The following is a 19,348-nucleotide window of genomic DNA, read 5'->3' on the forward strand; positions in this document are numbered from 1 at the left end:
GTAGGTTCGTGGAATGACATTAGTGGATGATTAATTTTGAGTGGTGTTTTAAAACGTAGATAGGAAAGATCACAATATGAAGATAAAGTTGGAATTCAAGAGGACAAACTGGGGCAAACATTTGTTTGTATGAAGAGAAGAAGAGGAGTTACTCTGAGAAACAGAATCAACAAAATCCTAAATCTAGAGAGAAGAGTAGCTAGAACCTGTATATATTGCCAGGCTGAGTGGCTCAGACGGTTAAGGCGCTGGCCTTCTGACCCCAACTTGGCAGGTTTGATCCTGGCTCAGTCTGGTGGTATTTGGAGGTGCTCAAATACGTCAGCCTCGTGTCTGCAGATTTACTAGCACGTAAAATAACTCCTGCAGGACTAAATTCCGGCACCTCGGAGTCTCCGAAAACCGTAAAAGTTTCCTATCTTCCAACCGTAAAAGTAGGTAGTTAGTGAGATGTAAAGCAAATAACATTATTAATTAGAACCTGTATAAATAAAAACTATCAAAAAGATGGACAGTTGTGGATAGTGTGAAATGAAGTGGTGTACAGAAAAGTGGAGCCCATCACAAATACTATATAGAAGATCTCTGTTTTGTGGTCACCAAGAACCAGATTACCGGTACCAAGAAAAATGAGAGAAACTCTGGAATGTGAAAGAACAAGTACCCAGGATTGATTAAGAAAATTAGAGAGGATATGGAAGAAATGGAAATAACTATGGATAATTTGCAGAAAGAAAATCTAAAGAAAACTAAAAACGTGAAAATAAGATTTAAACCGAAAATATGCCAACAACATACAATGAAAAGGGTGTTTAAAGATGAGGAATGATGGAAAAGATCAGAACAAATGAAAAGTTAGGTACTGGGAAATTCGGAAAGAAAACATCAAAGAAGATGACCAGAAAATGTTTGACTGAAGTGATTCAATGAGGCCGTGAAAGAAGAAGTAGAGGTAGAGATTGGAATAATATACCAAGGGAGATCTTCAATAAATTTCCAAATTCTTTGAAATTAGGCCTACTTAAGAAAAGAATAAGTAAACAGCTGATAGGTAATGTGCCATCTGGGCGACTGTCCTAAATGCAGATCAGCGGTGATTGACTAAAGTGGCAAGTTCCCTCAAAGTTTCATTCAAGGTTAATATATTATAGTTACAAATGCAAGTAACTTCCTGTATGTTGTATACAATAAGGTCTTATTTCAAAATTTAATATGGCCGTACTACTTCCAAGGCCGAAGTTACTATGTTTACGAAAATGATGAATGCTGAAGAAGTACTAACGTTCAAGAATTTTCATATTTGGCGATCAGCTGATCATTCCGCGGCCATTACATGAGAATTGGCAACATGGCAAACATGGAAATCCGACGCTTTCAGAGATGATTTTGATTTAATTCAATATTTCGTAAATGCTGTGGTTGAAGAGCTACACTCCTGTGTTAGATATCAGTTTAATTACAACACTTGCCAGTTCCTCTCGTTCTGCAACATTTTCACATCTCTGAATTTTCATATCCTACTCGTCTTGCTTATTGTTTTAAGGAATAAATAGGCAACGTTGAATCGATAACTGATATGAACTGACAACGGTTTGCAACGGATGAAAAGGTGATGTAGAACTTCTACACTAAAAATAACTCCTCTCAAGAAGCGATCTTTGAATATTTGATTTATGACATTTCTAGCAATTTGGACTACTTTCCAAATTATGAATATAACCGGCAATAATTTTAAGAGTAAAAGAATCGAATTCTTCCAAGTATCGATATTTGCTTTTATAACATCTAGTAAATTCCATGACTTTGTAAGTACGGCATGCTGCAATTTTTGCGGGGTGTGTTGAAGACGAAGAGGCCAGACTTTTTGCGGGCTTTTGGTTATCGGTTTGCCGCCAATCGAGTATAACGATAACCAAATTGACTTGTAATTTATCTTTAGAAAGGTAAGGGTAATCATTTCTCGATACATTTGATGCAGCTTTCTTTGTACTTTGTTTGCCGAAGGTATTAACGGGAAATATATTTTCGAGTGGAGTAGGTATACTGTGAAAAATCAAAGTTTTCATTTTGGATCTTCTTTTACCCCATAAATACTTGTGTAGACTGGTTTAGTTTTTCATGTCCAGTTTCTCAATAGTATTGCAGAGGTAACATTGCTATCAAATATTAAGAGTGTGAAATGGAAGCTATAGAGGCACGGATGCGGTCCTTTTATACAACAGTTAACCTGAAAAATGGATTATTATATTATCCAACTTGTGTTTGAGCTAACATCTGTTGATGACTTCTTAACCACCAGGTTTATGAGCACCTGCAACATTTGGCGTCCGTAGCTGAGTTGACGTATCCTTGCCTAACCTAGGCGGGTTCATTGTGATATTTGATGGGAACTATGGTTCTCTTTGCAACGTGATCTAACGAACCATGCAAGGGAGAAGGGTGATGACTTTTGGTATATTATTTTCCTGTCACTCTTCGTCCTGCCCGTCTTTTCCTGATTTTAAGGTCATGTTGAATTCGTTTGCGAATTTTTAGGCACTTGAATTCTCTGGTGAGACATGTATTCACGTCAGTTTCATGTGCTGTTTTGTTGCATGGTTTGTGTGAACATAGTTGGTGTACATCGTATTGAACTATGCGTTGCATGTACGCGTGTCTTGCTATGTGTCACATTTGCCTTGTCTGGAATGACATGTTTCTTGCCGTACTGATTATTGTGGAAGCAGTGAGTTTCTGTGCGTCTCGCATGTGGCCGTAGAATTTTTGAAGACCGCCAAGGATTTGTATTGTCTCACGTTTACTACCGAACGTTTCTATCAGTGTGGAATCAGCGGAACGGAATTTTCTTTTTTTTAACGTTGAGATCATTCTGCACTTACCTTGTTCAGTTTGATGTAAGTTGACGCTCTTGACATTGTACAGATAGAGCTATTAATGCATTGTGGATAATAAAAATGTTTTGGTTTTGTAGTTATCAAGATTCTCATTTGACATGTCACATCCCAAATAGGCCCTAAGTGTTGAAACCTTTAATGCTATTACTTTAATAAGAATTATCTGTGTAATGATTACATAGAAAAACTTTGATGTCTGGAATAGATATTTTGTAACTTTTCCTTTTAATATCCTGTTATAACTTTTCCCCAACAAGGGTACCTGTATTTCAAGGGTTTAATGTTCTTACAATTATTTTCCAAATAAGTCTTATATTGTATGAGAACTACAAGATTATGACACTGAGACATTTTGTGTGTTTATGTAATGTACCTGACAGTCTAAAGCACAGTGTTTTCCACCCTTTGGCAATAGCAGGTGGAATGGTAGACAGTAACATCTTCCTCGAACAAGTTGGGGGGGGGGGGGGGGAAGATGCAATTCTGTGTAGATCCCCAGTGCAATGAAGATGACATGCTGCTCGTTGCTCTTTTTTCAAGATTATTCTCCTTCAGTAAAAATTCTTTACACAAGCTCTACAGCTCATTCTGTTTGATTTGTGTTTGAGGTTACATGTAGGTCATCGGCCTGTACTTGTGGAAGAATGATAGTAACGTGCTTAAGAGAGAAGGGTCATGAAAGATAAAGTTCAAAATTGTCAAGCTCACTAGAACTAGGGTGTCACAATACTATAGAGTAGAATAAAGCATTGGAAAGAAGTTAACGATTTACTGATTAACTATCTTATCACAGCATCTGTTGTTTGAGCATTCCCCTGACATTTTTAATGGGTGGACCTATTTGACTTAACTATCTTATCACAGCATCTGTTGTTTGAGCATTCCCCTGACATTTTTAATGGGTGGACCTATTTGACAATCTTGAGGGCTAGGGCAGTAAAGAGAGGTACACTTCTCCCTTGAAAGAAGGCACACATTGGCACTACAGAAGGCAGTTTGGCAGTCTTGCCGAGATATTTAGCCTCAAGGATGCCTTGGAAAATATGCAAGGACAGCTGGGCCAAAAAAAAAAAAATGTAACATTGGAGACTTGTTCTGTTACACCTGATAGCAAACCAAATCAAAGCTGATGCGAATACACTGTTTTGGGGGTTACAGAGCCAATCCTTATTTTTGTCTAAAGTGAAGCATAATTCTTCTGGAAAGGCAGTGCTATGCCATTCATCATGTTACTCATATCGCTCGCATGATATTAGGCTAGAAACATTATGCTAGGGTGTTGACAGTAACCTGTCAAAGGTCCGACGTGATACTATCTGGACTGTAATAAATAGTGACACTGTAATGGTCAACATGGAGGACTATGTAACAGTGCACCACTGCTGCACTAATTCCATTAATGGTGCTACCTGACAAGCCAAAATCTTCATGAGTAAACGATTAGGAAAAATATACACAGTGTATCTCAAGGTTTGTAACGTAAGGAAGTAGAAATTATGCAAATCTTACTTGAAATTCCTTTCAGAGGAGAGATGTTCCTTGCATTGTCCATGAACCCACCAGCCTGCCCTCAAAAGTACATTTATTTTTATAATCTAATAAAGAGCAGCACACGGCATTCTCCATTGCTTAAGTAGCATTGCCAGTGGCCAACGTAAAATAGGATGTAATGTAATTCCCGGCAGTGATGAGAATTAGATTCCGCTAACCCAAGCATAATAAAGCACAAGTGAATAGAACATGTAAAGGAAACAATGTGGAATACAGAAGAGCAGTAATTTTATATGAAACTTGCCTTAACGTAGTGAATCTGCATGACAAAGTTGTAATTCACCTTTTCACCACTAGCCCACATTAGAATGCGTTGCTATCACCCTAAGGCAATGTATGTCATGAGGCTGTGGATCATGCTGTCCTCACGGCAAGAAGAAGGGTGTAATTCACGAATTCACTGGCGAATTGGTGCTTATTTTAGTTCCTAACTAAACAGGTTGGTAAACTTGTGGACTGCCTGACCACATCCTCGATAAGAAGTGAACAAACGACAGTCATTCCATGTGTAGATGTTAGGTATACAAATGGTGACCCATGGCATTAATTTTTGGGGTACACAGGATATGAACGATTTTTAAATGATTTAATTGATGTAGTTTGCTTTCGGGGATCAGATCTTTCTCTTCGTATGTTACGACCTTCGTATCATTCTAGACAAGTAGTCGCTATGACACAAGCTACACCAACCTGATTTTAAGGTGAGTCTGAAGGGCACTTTGTAGGCTTGTCCCAGACAAAGTTGCTTGTCAACTGTCTCAGTGTTCTCACTACGTGTTGAGCACCAGTTGATCTTCTCGGTGAACAACGCAACCTTAATCATTGAATGAGTGATAAGTCCAAGACACACTGCCTGTCTTATTGATCGGTGTTGCTTCCGTTGACAATTTGCGTGTGAAAAAATATAGTAAAATGACACGATACACAAAGTAGTGTAGAGAAGGGATCCTTTCTTTCTCTTGTCAGGATCCGTTAGAATTCTTTCATAGAATTTAAACAGACTGTAAATCTGAGAGATGCAACGATTGTGTTCCTATTGGCCGGCTGTGATCGCTGATTTTCCTATTGTCTTTGATAGAGCTCATGTCTTGTGTGCCCACAGGGTTGCCACAAAGTGGAAACTCGCCAACAGTTTAATCATTCACTAGTTGATTAAGCGCATTATTCCCTGACCTTACTTTGTGCCACATTTTAGCGGGACTCCAGGGGATGCTAGAGGTCCGTTGGCTGCTTTGCAATCCTAATCCCCTTGCTGTTTTCCCCCAAATCAATCGTCTAATTCTGACCAGTGTTCTTGTTCACACTAGAAATTAATTCCTTAGAATGCGCTGTCTCTTAATTTACAATTAATTTATTTAATTAATTAATTAATTTATTTATTTAATTTGTTGATGTTGGCAACCCTTGTGTATTACCTGTGATGTGTTTTACTTGTGATATCGTCCAAGCCATGCCATGTTGGATCTCATAACCAGTCTTTTGCAAATGGTTAATCAAGGTATACCAGTCGGTCTACACTCGGTACTGGTATGATGGACAAATCCCACTTCACTGCTAATCATTTTGGTTATGTGAACGAAAGGTATCTAGGAAAAGTCACTCTTATATTTGTCCCAAATGGAAGATAATAATTGCTTTTACTCAAATAAAGTGTAAAATCTGCAGTAAATTAAGAAATAGTACGAAATATTTTACTTGTAGAGAATAATATGGATACATACTTTAGTACCTTATAAATATATATATATATATTTTTTTTTGCTACGTCGCAGCGCTTCCGTATGTGTTTCGTTTGTCAAACACTTTTGTGTGTAATGTCTTTGCTCACTGAAGTTGTTTGAATTAATAAGGTGTCGTTTTCTTCATGTTGCTCATTCGTTTTGTGCCCCAACTCATTCATTAAATGGTATATTTATTGGTCCAGGGATCATGATATTTTCCTTTCAACCAAAAAGTAATATATTTATTGGTCCAGGGATCATGCTATTTTGCTGTTTGAACTGCCTGCACTAGTCATATAGACAAAGATAATGAGAATTCACAGACATAGCACTCCCATTCTTCGGTGCTAGCTCTGGACCTCAAGAAAGAAACAAGAGGCACGAGCTGCGGAATGCAACATAAGGGAGTCGTCTACAGCCCGTAAGTACGTATACATATTTCTATAGATATTTCTCTAGTAACGACAGTATTTCTTAATTTTATAATACCAGTATAAATGATCCGCTATTGGACATTACAAATTTTCCAACTAACTCATTCCTGATTGCCAGCGTTTCGCCCCAGTGTGCTAAGTTGGGCTCATCAGTTGGTAAATAGCACACCCACCAAGAAGCATGGCTAGTGCATACCGTGGAGGCCACTGCGTAGGCTACTTGCTGCCACCGGCAGTGCCAATGCACTATGAGAGACTTTGTCCCATTACCAAAAATTGATGCCTGCCCTATGGGAATCAATATATCATTTCTTAATTTACTGCAGATTTTACACTTTGAGTAAAAGCAATTATCTTCCATTTGGGACAAATATTACAGTGGCATTTCCTAGGTACCTTTCATTCACATAAGCAATAATTTTTTAAGTCCTGCCCAATGTGCAGTAAACAAACAGCATACTGCAACTTCTGTTGGGCATTCCAATCTAAATGAATAGTAGTGTATTTTCAGGTGGACTAGGGATAGCGAGACTGCCTCTTACAATGAGACCTTGGATTTGATTTCCAGCCAGGTCAGGTTTTTTTTTTTTAAAACCTAGATCATGACGAATAGAATACCTAGTGTGATCACTCTGCTCTTTGAACATTGTTGTTGGTGGCGCTGCAGTCGTAATGTACCAAATTGTCCGTGAAGGTAATAGCGTGCATCAAATCATGGTAACAATGTTAACGCCTATCCAGGGACCTTGTTTTGATATTTTCAGACTGTTTATTATCTGTGCAGTGCTTTGTGTGTGCGATGAACTAGTTTTCTTTATTTTGAGAAAATATTGTACTATTTTGCTCCTGGTTGTAAATCGGGTTACAGAAGGAAACCTGATGGTAGACTATTTTTTTACACTGCCAAAAGAAAATAATCTGTCTGCAAAGTGGACAAGAGTTATTCCACGCAAAGATAAGCAATTGTCAGCCAAAAGCAGAATGTGACCTGCATTTTTCGGCAGATTTAATTACTTTGTAAAGCAGACTGATTCGGTGTGAGCAGTAAAAACTTTCCTTGTGAAAGGTGGAAATTAAAAGCCAGGAGTGGTGCCTCATAGTTTTCCAAATTTACCGACTATGGAATTAAAGGTAGATTATTAAAATCAATCAGAGGCATTTGTGTTGACAATTGGACTTCAGTGAGAATTCATGGTAAAATTAGTTCTTAGTTCAGGGTACTTACAGGGGTTAGACAAGGCTGTGATCTTTCACTTTTGCTGTTTGTAGTTTGCATGGATCATCTGCTGAAAGGTATAAAGAGGGATTCAGTTAGGTGGAAATGTTGTAAGCAGTCTGGCCGATGCTGACGACTTGGTCTTGATGGCAGATTGTGCCGAAAGCCTGCAGTCTAATATCTTGGAACTTCAAGAGTATGGTATGAAAATTAGCTTTTTGAAGACTAAATTGATGTCAGTAGGTAAGAAATTCACCAGAATTGAATGTCGGATTGGTGACACAAAGCTAGAACAGGTCGATAATTTCAAGTATTTAGGTTGTGTGTTCTCCCAGGATGGTAATATAGTGAGATTGAATCAAGGTGTAGTAGAGCTAATGCAGTGAGCTCGCAGTTGCAATCAGCAGTATTCTGTAAGAAGGAAGTCAGCTCCCAGACGAAACTATCTTTACATCGGTCTATTTTCAGACCAACTTTGCTTTACGCGAGCGAAAGCTGGGTGGACTCAGGATATCTTATGTTAGAAGTAACAGACATGAAAGTAGCGAGAATAATTGCTGGTACAAACAGGTGGGAACAATGGCAGGAGGGCACTGGGAATAAGGAGATAAAGGCTAATTTAGGAATGAACTCGATGGATGAAGCTGTACGCATAAACTAGCTTCGGTGGTGGGGTCATGTGTGGCAAATGGAGGAGGATAGGTTACCTAGGAGAATAATGGACTCTGTTATGGAGGGTAAGAGAAGTAGAGGTAGATGAAGACGACTATGGTTAGACTCGGTTTCTAATGATTTAATGATAAGAGGTATAGAACTAAATGAGGCCACAACACTAGTTGCAAATAGAGGATTGTGGCGACGTTTAGTAAATTTACAGATGCTTGCAGACTGAATGCTGAAAGGTATAACAGTCTATAAGGATAATGTATGTATGTATGTACCAAAATACTTATCCACTGAGGTAAAATCATGAAAGGCGCCCAGTAGGAAAAGGAATGAAGACAGTATCAAGAGGATAAGGAACAAGGATCATGATGTAAGTAAAGTATTGATGGTAACAATGAGCGGTATAGTTTGTCAGCCTAGTTGTAGTCAATTTCACGGCCGGTCTAGTTCTCTTACCGATGCCCAAAAGCTAATAATGTCCCTCAAAAGGGGACTAAAGTAGCAACTCATAATTTTGTGCAAGCTAGTCTGTTTCTTCAGTGTAAGGTAGGATCAATTTCCTACAGGGATAGATTAAGAACATGGAATGTTTTATGTGCTCAGTTTAAAAAGTTTTTAAATAGTATGTAAAGTACAATATTGCTTTTGCTTTTCGTAATGTTCCATTTTATCTCATGTGTTTTCTGATTAAAATCCAAAGATATTTCTTCATGGGGACTGAGAATATTTTTTAAAACTCTCCGACAGTATTATTCATTAGTGTAAACAATTGGGTGTTGTATTTGATTATTTGCGTATCAATGTAATCTCCACTAAAACAGCTGACCGTGTGGCGTTGGTGATTGGCTCCAATAGCTCTGGTCTGCGGGAGTGCGCTTGAACTTGGTGAGTGATCTCGCTAGGTATTCTATTTGTCATGCCTGAATCTTGAGGGCTGGTTCAAAGTTCGTTCAGCCTGCTAGAGAACAGTTGAGGAACTCGACATAGAAAGACAAGAATAACAACCGAGAGGATTCGTAGCACTGACCATGTGTTAACTTTGTAATCTGCAGGTCTTCCAGCTTGAGCAGCAGTTGCAAGGTAGACCAAGGCCCATCAGGGATGTAGTGTTGTTGTTAGTAGTGTATTTCAGTACTGTACCAAATACACAAAATGGTTCATACATTGGGATCTACACTAACCGACAACGAGAAAGTGGATCACTTGATGAAAATAATACTTAGCATCAAATATTTAAAAATTGGTTACAAATTACAATTTTTGTGAAATTTTATTTAAAAATGGTTGGTTGAGATAAAGAAAACAAACATTAATTTAATGTTTTAAAGAGTTTAAAGGAAAAATCAGAAATATAGCAATTTTAAGAGAGATGTTCAGTTTTTGGCACAAGGCAGAATGTGCCGACACATTTCTGAAGTCATACTTGTGGGACCTGCCTGGGTAGTAAGGGTTTTGGTTGAATAGAAACTTAAATGAGTGAATAAATTTACATATTAAAAAAAAATAAAAATATTTTCACTGTCCTCCTGCCTTCTCCCCACCCGTCTCCTCTTATCATATCTTACATTTATTTAAGTCTTATACGAATTTAACTGCCTGTTCCAAATGCCTGTTGATGGGTCGATTTGAATCGCCAATCTGTGTCCATAGCCTGTTAACTTCACCACCTGGCTAACTCGTCACTTGACAGGTAAAGATGTAGTTGTATTTTTAGGCTATATGGAAACATGATACATTACCATTACAGATGGCATTGCAGAATAATTCGTATTTACCATGAAAGATGTAGCTGTCATATGTGACTGAATTGCTATCAACATAACTTTGAGAAGCAATAAAAAGTACATGAAACCCAAATTAATAGTTGTATTACCATGTCACATTCCTCGTATAAAAAGGAGACTATGAAGCTAATCCCTTTTCCTTCCAGCCACATATATATATATATATAATATATATATTTGCATAATGCTTTTAGAGGATAAAAGAAAAAAATTGGAAATAGTCCAGAACATAGATTGGTAAGGTTGGACACCTTGCCTGTCATATTTCAAGAGTCTCTGTTTATCATAGTGTGTGTGTGTGTCTGTCTGTCTGTCTGAGGGGATATTATGCTTGTCAAAAATATGTAGCAAGTGCTTATTTTGCACAATAATAGTGAAAAGCCAAGCTAACTGAAAGTATAGTTGACTGGTGCACAATAATAATGAAAGGCCAAGTTGACTCCAACTATAATTGACAGGATATTTCTGTTCTTTGAAGATCAGGGAGTACCATAAATTAATATCCTGTTTTACTGATTGCCGTGAACTGTTTATGAAGGGTGTTTGTTCGTCAGTTCCTGGCATATCTACTGGACGAAACTGTGTTAGACCAATAATTGACTCATTTTTTATATTTATTGCATTCTCATTGTCACCAGTAGTGGTTACGATGACAACAGTTGGTCACTTCGCAGTTCTGTCGCACCTAACCTGTCACTATCAGTGGTTTTTGGTAGTTTACAATGGTCCTGTCAATAGCCAATACTGTCTCAGGAGATGTTAAGTCTGGTGGCTGCTTCATGGCCCTAACCTGGGAGCTTACATCCCCAGACCCCCTTTGCTTGCCTCCAGCCCAATAGTCGTCACTAGCCAAACCTAACCAATCCAGACCAATGGTCTTGTCACTAGCCAGACCTAACCAATCCAGACCAATGTTTGGCTACTAGCTGGATGTACCTCATATTCTGTCACGGTCCTGTTACGTCATGTAAACCTTCCTTCCTTTTACAAACCAGTTATTAAAGTTTTGTCCAATCTAATGGTTGCTTGATTTGTTACGCTTGATCTATATTTGTACGTTGTCAAACAACCAAAGATACCTGGTTGTCAGTCTCCGTTGAAATTATCCACCCTAGTTTTTTTGATGCACCGTTTTACTGTTGATGTATAACTGACACAACATCATCATGCACCTAAACTAAAAACGTACCAATAGCGGGTGCTTCCTCCTCTGGCTTCAATAACAGCTTGAAGGCATTGGACATATTTCCTGTTTGATTCTTCACGCAGAGCATCCCTAACCTGTTCGAAGGTGTTTAAATCACGACGTTGAACGCTTTGTGCTGGCATATCCCACATGTTCTACAATATTCAAGTGGAGTCAGTCCATGGTTTGTATCCTGATTTCCCTGAGACACTCTTTCACACAGTATGCTACATGCAGGCGTGAATAATCATGCATAAGTCTGAAGTTTTCTCCCTCAAATGGTGCATATGGCTTTACGTGGTGTACCAGAATCCCCTTGATGATGTACTGTGTTTCAAGAGTTCCCTGCTGTGGTCAGTACAGATATTGACAAACTCAGTGCCTCCCTGAAGGTGCTGCCTCCCCACACCATAACTGAACCTCCTCCTAAAGTTGTTTTGGTAGACAGTGTAGACAAATCCAGTCATGTCCACCTGGTGAAAACGGCTCTGATCTGTAAAGAGTGATGATGTGATGCTTGTTGTTTAAAGGGGCGTAACATTTAGGTCATCTGCCTAATCTGTAAAGAGTACAGATCCCCATTGTACATCAGTCCAGAATTGATGCTGCCTTGCAAACTGAGTTGTGCTACTATATGGTGTTGCTGAAGCTGTGGCTCTGTTGCAGGTCTTCTTGAAGACAGATTGACTTTAACCTTCGTCTTACTGTCCTTTTACTGACATTCACATTCTTCACAGTTTGAAGTCTATTCTTGCTTTTTTTTTTTATTTGCTTTACATTGCACTGACACAGATACGTCTTATGGCGACGATGGGATGGGAAAGGCCTAGGAAGTGGAAGGAAGCGGCCGTGGCCTTAATTAAGGTACAGCCCCGGCATTTGCCTGGTGTAAAAATGGGAAACCACGGAAAACCATCTTCAGGGCTGTCGACAGTGGGGCTCGAACCCACGATCTCCCGATTACTGGATACTGGCCGCACTTAAGCGACTGCAGCTATCGAGCTCGGTAGTCTATTCTTGGACCGAACTGTGGTTGTATGGCGGTCACACAACATTTGGAGGGTGACAAATTGGTCATCTCGGGCAATTGTAACATCCTATGGCTTGATCCAGGGCTTCTGCTGTTGGTGCTGCTCTTATGTTAGCGTTTTATAGCACATTCAACACTTCCTCATGAAGATCCCTTATAAAGTGTGTAACATTATTTACAAATACATTAATAAAAAATTAAAATGAAGGTCCACCTCTTCAATACGAGTGTCACTGTCAGTGGTCTTGAGTGGATTACAATGGTCTTGTCACTAGCTAATACTGTCCCAGGAGATGCTAAACGTATGCTGGCTGCTTCACGGCCCTAACCTGAGAGCTCAGCATGAACCTTATTGACAAATAGCTCATCAATTAAGATTTTGACTCAAGTTTTATTGGTTTTGCGAGGTTCCTTTTATCAAATAATTGAATCGTACCATCTCAAGTCTACTCATTGTGTGTATACTAATACATGTTACTCAGCAAGGCAGATTTTTACCAACTAAGTACACAAGATGGTTAATTTTAATTTTCAACACCAGTGTTACAGCTCAGCTACAGTTTTAATGTTGTATATGTAACAGCTCAGGTCCAATTTAAATAATTGTACGTGTACAGGGTTACTTCTTAGGACCAAGCAATTTGGCCGTGCGGTTAGGGGTGCGCAGCAGTGATCTTGCATCCGGGAGATAGGCCTAGTGGGTTCGAGCCTCACTGTAGGCAGCCCTAAAGATGGTTTGCTGTGGTTTCCCATTTTCACCCAGGCAAATGCTGGGGCTGTACCTGAATTAAGGCCACAGTCGCTTCCTTCCCTCTTTTAGGCCTTTCCTATCCCATCGTCGCTGTTACCTGTGTCAGTGCGACGTAAAGCAAATTCTAAGAAAAAAAGTTTTTAGGACGGTTCATTGTAGATTAATACCAATGGCAAGGTCACACATGACAAAATTTGACTAGTGGACTTCAAATTCACTAATTACAGTATTATAGACTGAGAGATCTTTTGCTTCTTTTGTAAAATAATTCGCAATATGTACATAATATTTTTAAGGTGTTAATTTGACATAATATTTTTAAGGTGTTAATTTGATTGCATTTGCACTGTATATTGTCAGTTTTAGTCCATGGCTGAAGATGACCCATAATGTGGTCAAAACTGGTATAAGTGTTTTAACATATTAAATGGTATTGAATAAGTGGACCTTCATTTGAATTTCTTATTAATGTGAATGTTTGTCAATGCGGATCACGATGAAGTTTATATCGTGTGATTATTTACAAACCTCAACCATGTGGCAGTGACCCCTTATCAATATTGTCATAAAACTCAAAAGCTTACATTGAGGGAAGAGCCATAACACTTGGCTGGAAGTCCATTAAACATGGCTGAAGACAATAAACAAACAAACAATGAATGCATTTATGGCCCTCTTTCCATTATTCAGTGTGTGAAGTGTTGAAAGGAATATATAGCGTAAAGAACTACCTTATGTACATAATAGAATACAACAGAGTCGAATTTTACACTTAAAAATTATTTTTGTCCTGTGATCCACTTTGTTTGCCGGTTAGTGTACATCAATTTCCAACTTGCATTTCAACATCAAGGAACAGCATCACGTAAAATCATTGACGTAGTCAACCATCATAACAGTAAATTTAGCTCCTAGGCAACGTCACCAGCTGCTCACTGTTTGAAAAATGGCGTAGCAAATCTTCTGGAAGGTGTTCCAATTGTAGTGAACAACAGCGTGTTTTGTGATTTATTTTGCATTTGCCCCTGAATTACCTTTTAAGAACTTTGTAGCAGAATGTTAATTTAGTTCAGTTTTTAAATATTACACTTATACTGTTATTTAAGAGTGTCCACGTTTCAGTCTCGGTCTTGCCATCATACATCATGGAGCAGTAAATAGGGTTACGCTTATCTCTGTAGAAGTTTAGTTTTGTCTATGATAATGCCTTGTGCTGTACTGTAGGTATAAATTTAATGCAATGTAATATCCCAGAATCCAGCAAAATCATTGAGGTTTAGGTCTGAAAGGAGCAGGAGAATGATGAAATTTAATCTTATGTTTCACAGTCCTTGCGCAGCAGTTGGACTGACCATATTGTCAGGCCCCGATTTCAAGTAGTTAGCGCCCTGGCCAAACCATATTTAGCCGTCCCGCTCCTACCGCTCGTCTATCTGTTCCTCTAAAAAATTGTTTACAAATGAAAGATTACAGTTTTGAAGATTGAGTTTTTAAACAGCACATTATGCAAATAAACTTAATTCTCATAATTAAATTTATCAAGTCAAATAATGGTAACAGCCAAATAAGAATCGGGCTGTTTTATTTTTATTTAAAAAGCCGTTGGTTCAGTTTGATTTTTTGTGTGTAAGTAAATAATTTTAGAAATAAGACGCATATAAATGATTATTAATTTATTGTAATTTATTTCGTTCACATTTTAAAAATACAAGTTTTGTTTATAGGCTACTTGTATATAATACTACTTTACAGAAAAGATTTTTTTTTCCCTGGCAAACACTTGAACAATTTCATCAAAGTTGATTTTCAAAGTTAAATCTTTTCCAGTGCAAATAAGGTCTATTGAGCTTAACTTTTCATTAAGAAGAGTTGCCCTCTTGGCATTTTTTACTCTGCTTAAAACTGAAAAGTCCCTTTCTGTAGTACAGTTGGTTATTGGTACAAGGTCAAAAACATCCTAATTGCATTTTCAAGGTCGGGAAAAGTACTTGACAAATTGTTATGCTTAATGTAAGAATACATTTTAGACAAGTTTTGGAATCCCTAGAGTTAAAAATACATTTGGAAGTGTACACAGTCGTTCACAAAATCTTGACTGATGTCTTCAGGGTACAGTGAACTCAGTTTCAAAGCAGCGTTCATCACTTCTCACGATTCGGATGAGCAAGTCAGTAGTAGAGGTAACGCTTAAAATCTGGAAGCTTTGACTTCATATGCTTCTTTCCTTCTTCCTAAGTTTCCTATAAGTGCCTCCATTATTTTAAGAAACTCATATTTGAAGTTTGTTCTTGCATCTAGGTCTTTTTCAATCCCACGTGTTTCATCTGCAAGTATTTTGCATTTTCTTACTCTACAGTAGCTTGGAACATCACGTCCACCTATTTTCAAAGCAGATTGCTCATATATGTCAAACTCACCCCTTTTCGCTTTGATGAAGCCTTCCAGGGTTTTCATTTGTTTTACTCCTCTGTCAAGATTAAGATTTGCATACTGCTAGTTTTTAGAACACTTGTCAACTCTTTCCAAAATGTCATTCCACCCCGACCAACAGAAATGTGGTCTCGAAATTCTGAAATTTAGTTTCAAAAGTTTTGTGCCTCAAGTCTAAAAGTCTTCAGATAGCTGCCTCAATGATTGCCGTATTCCTTCATAACCTTTTACCAAAGCTCTGACAGCGTCTGCTCTGGCAGATAATGTGGTTTCTGATAAAGATGTTACCACTGGTGTACCGTTTCTTCCAAGAATTGCTTCAAAATATTCCACCTGTACGTTGAAACAGAAAAGTAATTATACAACTCCTGGACGAAACCAAAGAAAACTACTGTGGCAGTGCAGCATTCTATGGCAGCTGAACCAACAAGATTTAATGAATGTGCTGCACACGGTATGTATTCAGCAAGGGGACTTTGCTGCTTTATTTGGGCCTGAAGACCTGAGTAAGCTCTTGACATATTGGAAGCATTATCATAACTTTGCCTCCTACAATTCTTGATGTTGATTTCGAAACTCTCAAGACAGTCAGCTATAGCTTTTTCTAGTCCAGCAGATGTATGTGATATTTCTGGCAGCAGCTTCATGAGTCGTTCTACAAGTTTTGGCTCTGTTTGAGGTACATATCGTAAAACAATAGCCAACTGGTCAGTGTGAGGTCAATCAGGCGTCGAATCTACAATGAGAGAGTAGTATCTAGCTTCTTTTACTTCAACTACAGTTTTAAGCACTCAATTCCCCATAACTTCAATAAATTCATTACATATTTGAGAAGACAGGTATGAGATGTGCCCTTGACCTTTGTTACTGTATCTCCCGATGTGCTGGGCAAGGAAAGGGTCTTATTCACTCATTAACTTGAGGCATCCAAGGTATAAACCATTTGGAGTTGATCCAAAATCCTCATTGTCTCCTTGCAACGGTAAACGCCTAACTTCGTCGCCATAAGACCTATCTGTGTCGGTGCGACGTAAAGCCCCTAGCAAAAAAAAAAAAACAAAAAAAAACGCCTAACTGCCAAACATCGTACAACAGGAACTATTCTTGAGATTATACTTCGCCAGTAGTTTACCTCTTCTTCACACCGTGTAAACAGAATTTTATCAACCTGCATTAACTGTGTTTGTCTGGTGATGTACGTAAGAACATTACGCCTGTGGTCATGAGGATGTTCATGATGTTTCAGTAGTTCGTAGCTGTACTTCCAGTCATTAAAACTGGTAGGAAAATGTGTTTTTGCATTGTCTGGTTGAAATAAACAGCATTGAATACAGAATACTTTCCCAGTTGACTGTTAATACTATAACCAATCTCTTAAAACAACGTCTCGATTAGGAAGAGTACTCTTAAACATGTTTTGAGACAATGTTCTTTTGCCATCATTGTAAGTTGGCAGAGATTTCGAAAAATCCACCATTACGTTTTGTTTTGGACAATGTTTAATAACATTCTCAACTGCTGAATTTAACTTGTCATTCCAAGTAGCAGGATCATCTATATAAAATGAATTAGGTAAGGTTACCTCAGGTTGTGATTGTGAAATAGCCCCAAACGGCTGCTGGCCAACTTCAGGCTCATCGTTCAATTTAATACTAACACAGGGCTGATTAGTCTGTATATCTAGGCCTTGTAAGTCTTCTTGTGTAAAGTTGAATGGGACCGATGATGAAGTCGAAGGTTTTGTTAAGTTATCTTGGCATTCCGATTCCGAGGTTGGAGTTGAACGAGTCAAAGTAAAGAACTTTCCCGTTTTAGGCACTTAAGTAGTTCAAGTTCGTCACTCTGCTTTTTAGCAGCGCGTTGTTTGTGTTCAGCACTACTTAACATTTTACTCATGGTTAAATACCGAAAAACATATAAGAATTACACAAGACAATGAGTTTGCTAGGTGAGGTTATCAGGTAGATGGTGAGCGGATGTAAACAGCAATACACACACAAACCGTCATGAGCCAATGCCAGACAGGGGGCTGTCTAGACTAACAGGATTGCCAAGCCACCAACTACAACTGCCCACCCAGCACACGTAAGAGTTAAATAATACCTTTCTTATTCTTTGCAGTTATTTAATTTTCTTCATAAAATTTAAATATATAGATTAAATTCAGGTTTTAAAGTTAGAATAGTTTAAAGTGTTTTATATGAGGCTAATCAAATAATTGGAATAATTTGTGGAAAGTAAAAGTATTTTAAGTGTAATGAATTTAAAACGTAATTCACGCAGGCCATAATTACTCGATCCACCGGCCGCCGCCCCTCAAAAACTGGCGCCCTGGGCAAATGCTCAGTCCGCCCATTTATAAATCGGGGCCTGCATATTGTACAGTAAGATATTATTCAAACCAACTGGTCCAGAACAGAGTAATTAATTGAATGGCAACATCATCAACTGTTCTGCCCAGTGCTGACCTCATTTCTTCCCCCCCCCCTCCCCTTTAATATTGGATCCCTGGCAAGAGGCCTTGAGCTCTTCATGGTATAAGGTGGAGAGGTATGCAGCTATCTTGGTTTAATCAAACCATATATTTGATTACTGTTCATCCTCAAGGTCATCTGACATCAGCTTTGCCTTGTAAAATAGTCTTTTATAAATTTTGCCCTTCCCTTCTCAAAATGTGTCTAAGGAACTGTATCTAGGTAGCAGTTAAGTGATATTTTGTTCTGTGATGGGCACATTTGTACTTCTTTCCATCCAGGCTACTTGTAGCATCCTCTAACAACACATCTCAAAGAAATCAGTTTGAGTGGTCTTTGGGTGTCACGGTCCAGGTCTCACAGCCGTAAAAAAGAAGAATACGAGAGATACATCATCCAGATATACCTTCGTAGTTTTCTATACTGCACACTTCTGCCATATCTTAGTTAAATTGTGGTTGCTCTACCTAGGACAAGTCTTTTAATATCTTTTTCACAGTAATAACAATAAAAGATATACATTAAAGGCAATAAAGTGTTTAAAGGAATTCTGGAATGTGTAACTTAAAAATTCAGTTTTGTATTAGCAACAATTCTTTGTAAATTGGTCAGAATTCTGTATTTTTTAATTCAGAAGGTAACTTCCGTTGATATGCAGGAAGTACGGAAAGCTTGTCGATAATGAAAAGACATTTTAAGAAATAATGTTATTGTTGTGACTTGTTGTGTATGTGGTGCTTTTGATGTTTTTCTCCCTCGTATGTAGAATAATTTGAAAATTCCATGTTTATAGTTTTTTCTGACAGAGATGTCGGGAATTGCTATTGCTCGTCTTGCTGAAGAAAGGAAAGCGTGGCGCAAAGATCATCCATTTGTGAGTATAATGATCTTCATTTTTAAGTTTTGATACAAAATTTTTAATACTAATTATACCTAAGATCTTTTTGTTCCTATTAACGCCCAAAGTCCAATAACGGACCATTTATATTGGTATCCAATTAACCCTTTAACTCCGGCATAGCGAGTATAGTGGCGTGACCCTCTGGATGCGAGCAGCAGGTGGTTCACCGAGCCCACTGTACGGGATACTTGTCTCGCTCCGCTCTCCAGTCCCCAGCCGGCTTGTGACGTGAGAAGAGGATAGGCAGAGTTTAAAAGTATTTTATTTTAGATGTAATGCATATTCGGTGAAATGCTTATGACTATTTTTA

The 19,348-nt window shown here is 38.3% G+C and overlaps 1 protein-coding gene across 1 annotated transcript in view; it reads left to right on the forward strand.

The window, feature by feature from the left end:
* Positions 1-1,804: 1,804 nt before the first annotated feature.
* lwr (lesswright) overlaps positions 1,805-19,348 on the forward strand; it is a 56,842-nt gene continuing 39,298 nt past the window's right edge. Inside the window, exons 1-2 of the mRNA XM_067135887.2 lie at positions 1,805-1,943; positions 18,931-19,011. Of these exons, the coding sequence (XP_066991988.1) occupies positions 18,946-19,011 (66 nt within the window). The 5' untranslated portion in view covers positions 1,805-1,943; positions 18,931-18,945. The remainder of the gene's footprint in view (positions 1,944-18,930; positions 19,012-19,348) is intronic.

The sequence above is a fragment of the Anabrus simplex genome, chromosome 1 (genome assembly GCF_040414725.1).
Source record: "Anabrus simplex isolate iqAnaSimp1 chromosome 1, ASM4041472v1, whole genome shotgun sequence".
Lineage (NCBI taxonomy): Eukaryota > Metazoa > Arthropoda > Insecta > Orthoptera > Tettigoniidae > Anabrus > Anabrus simplex.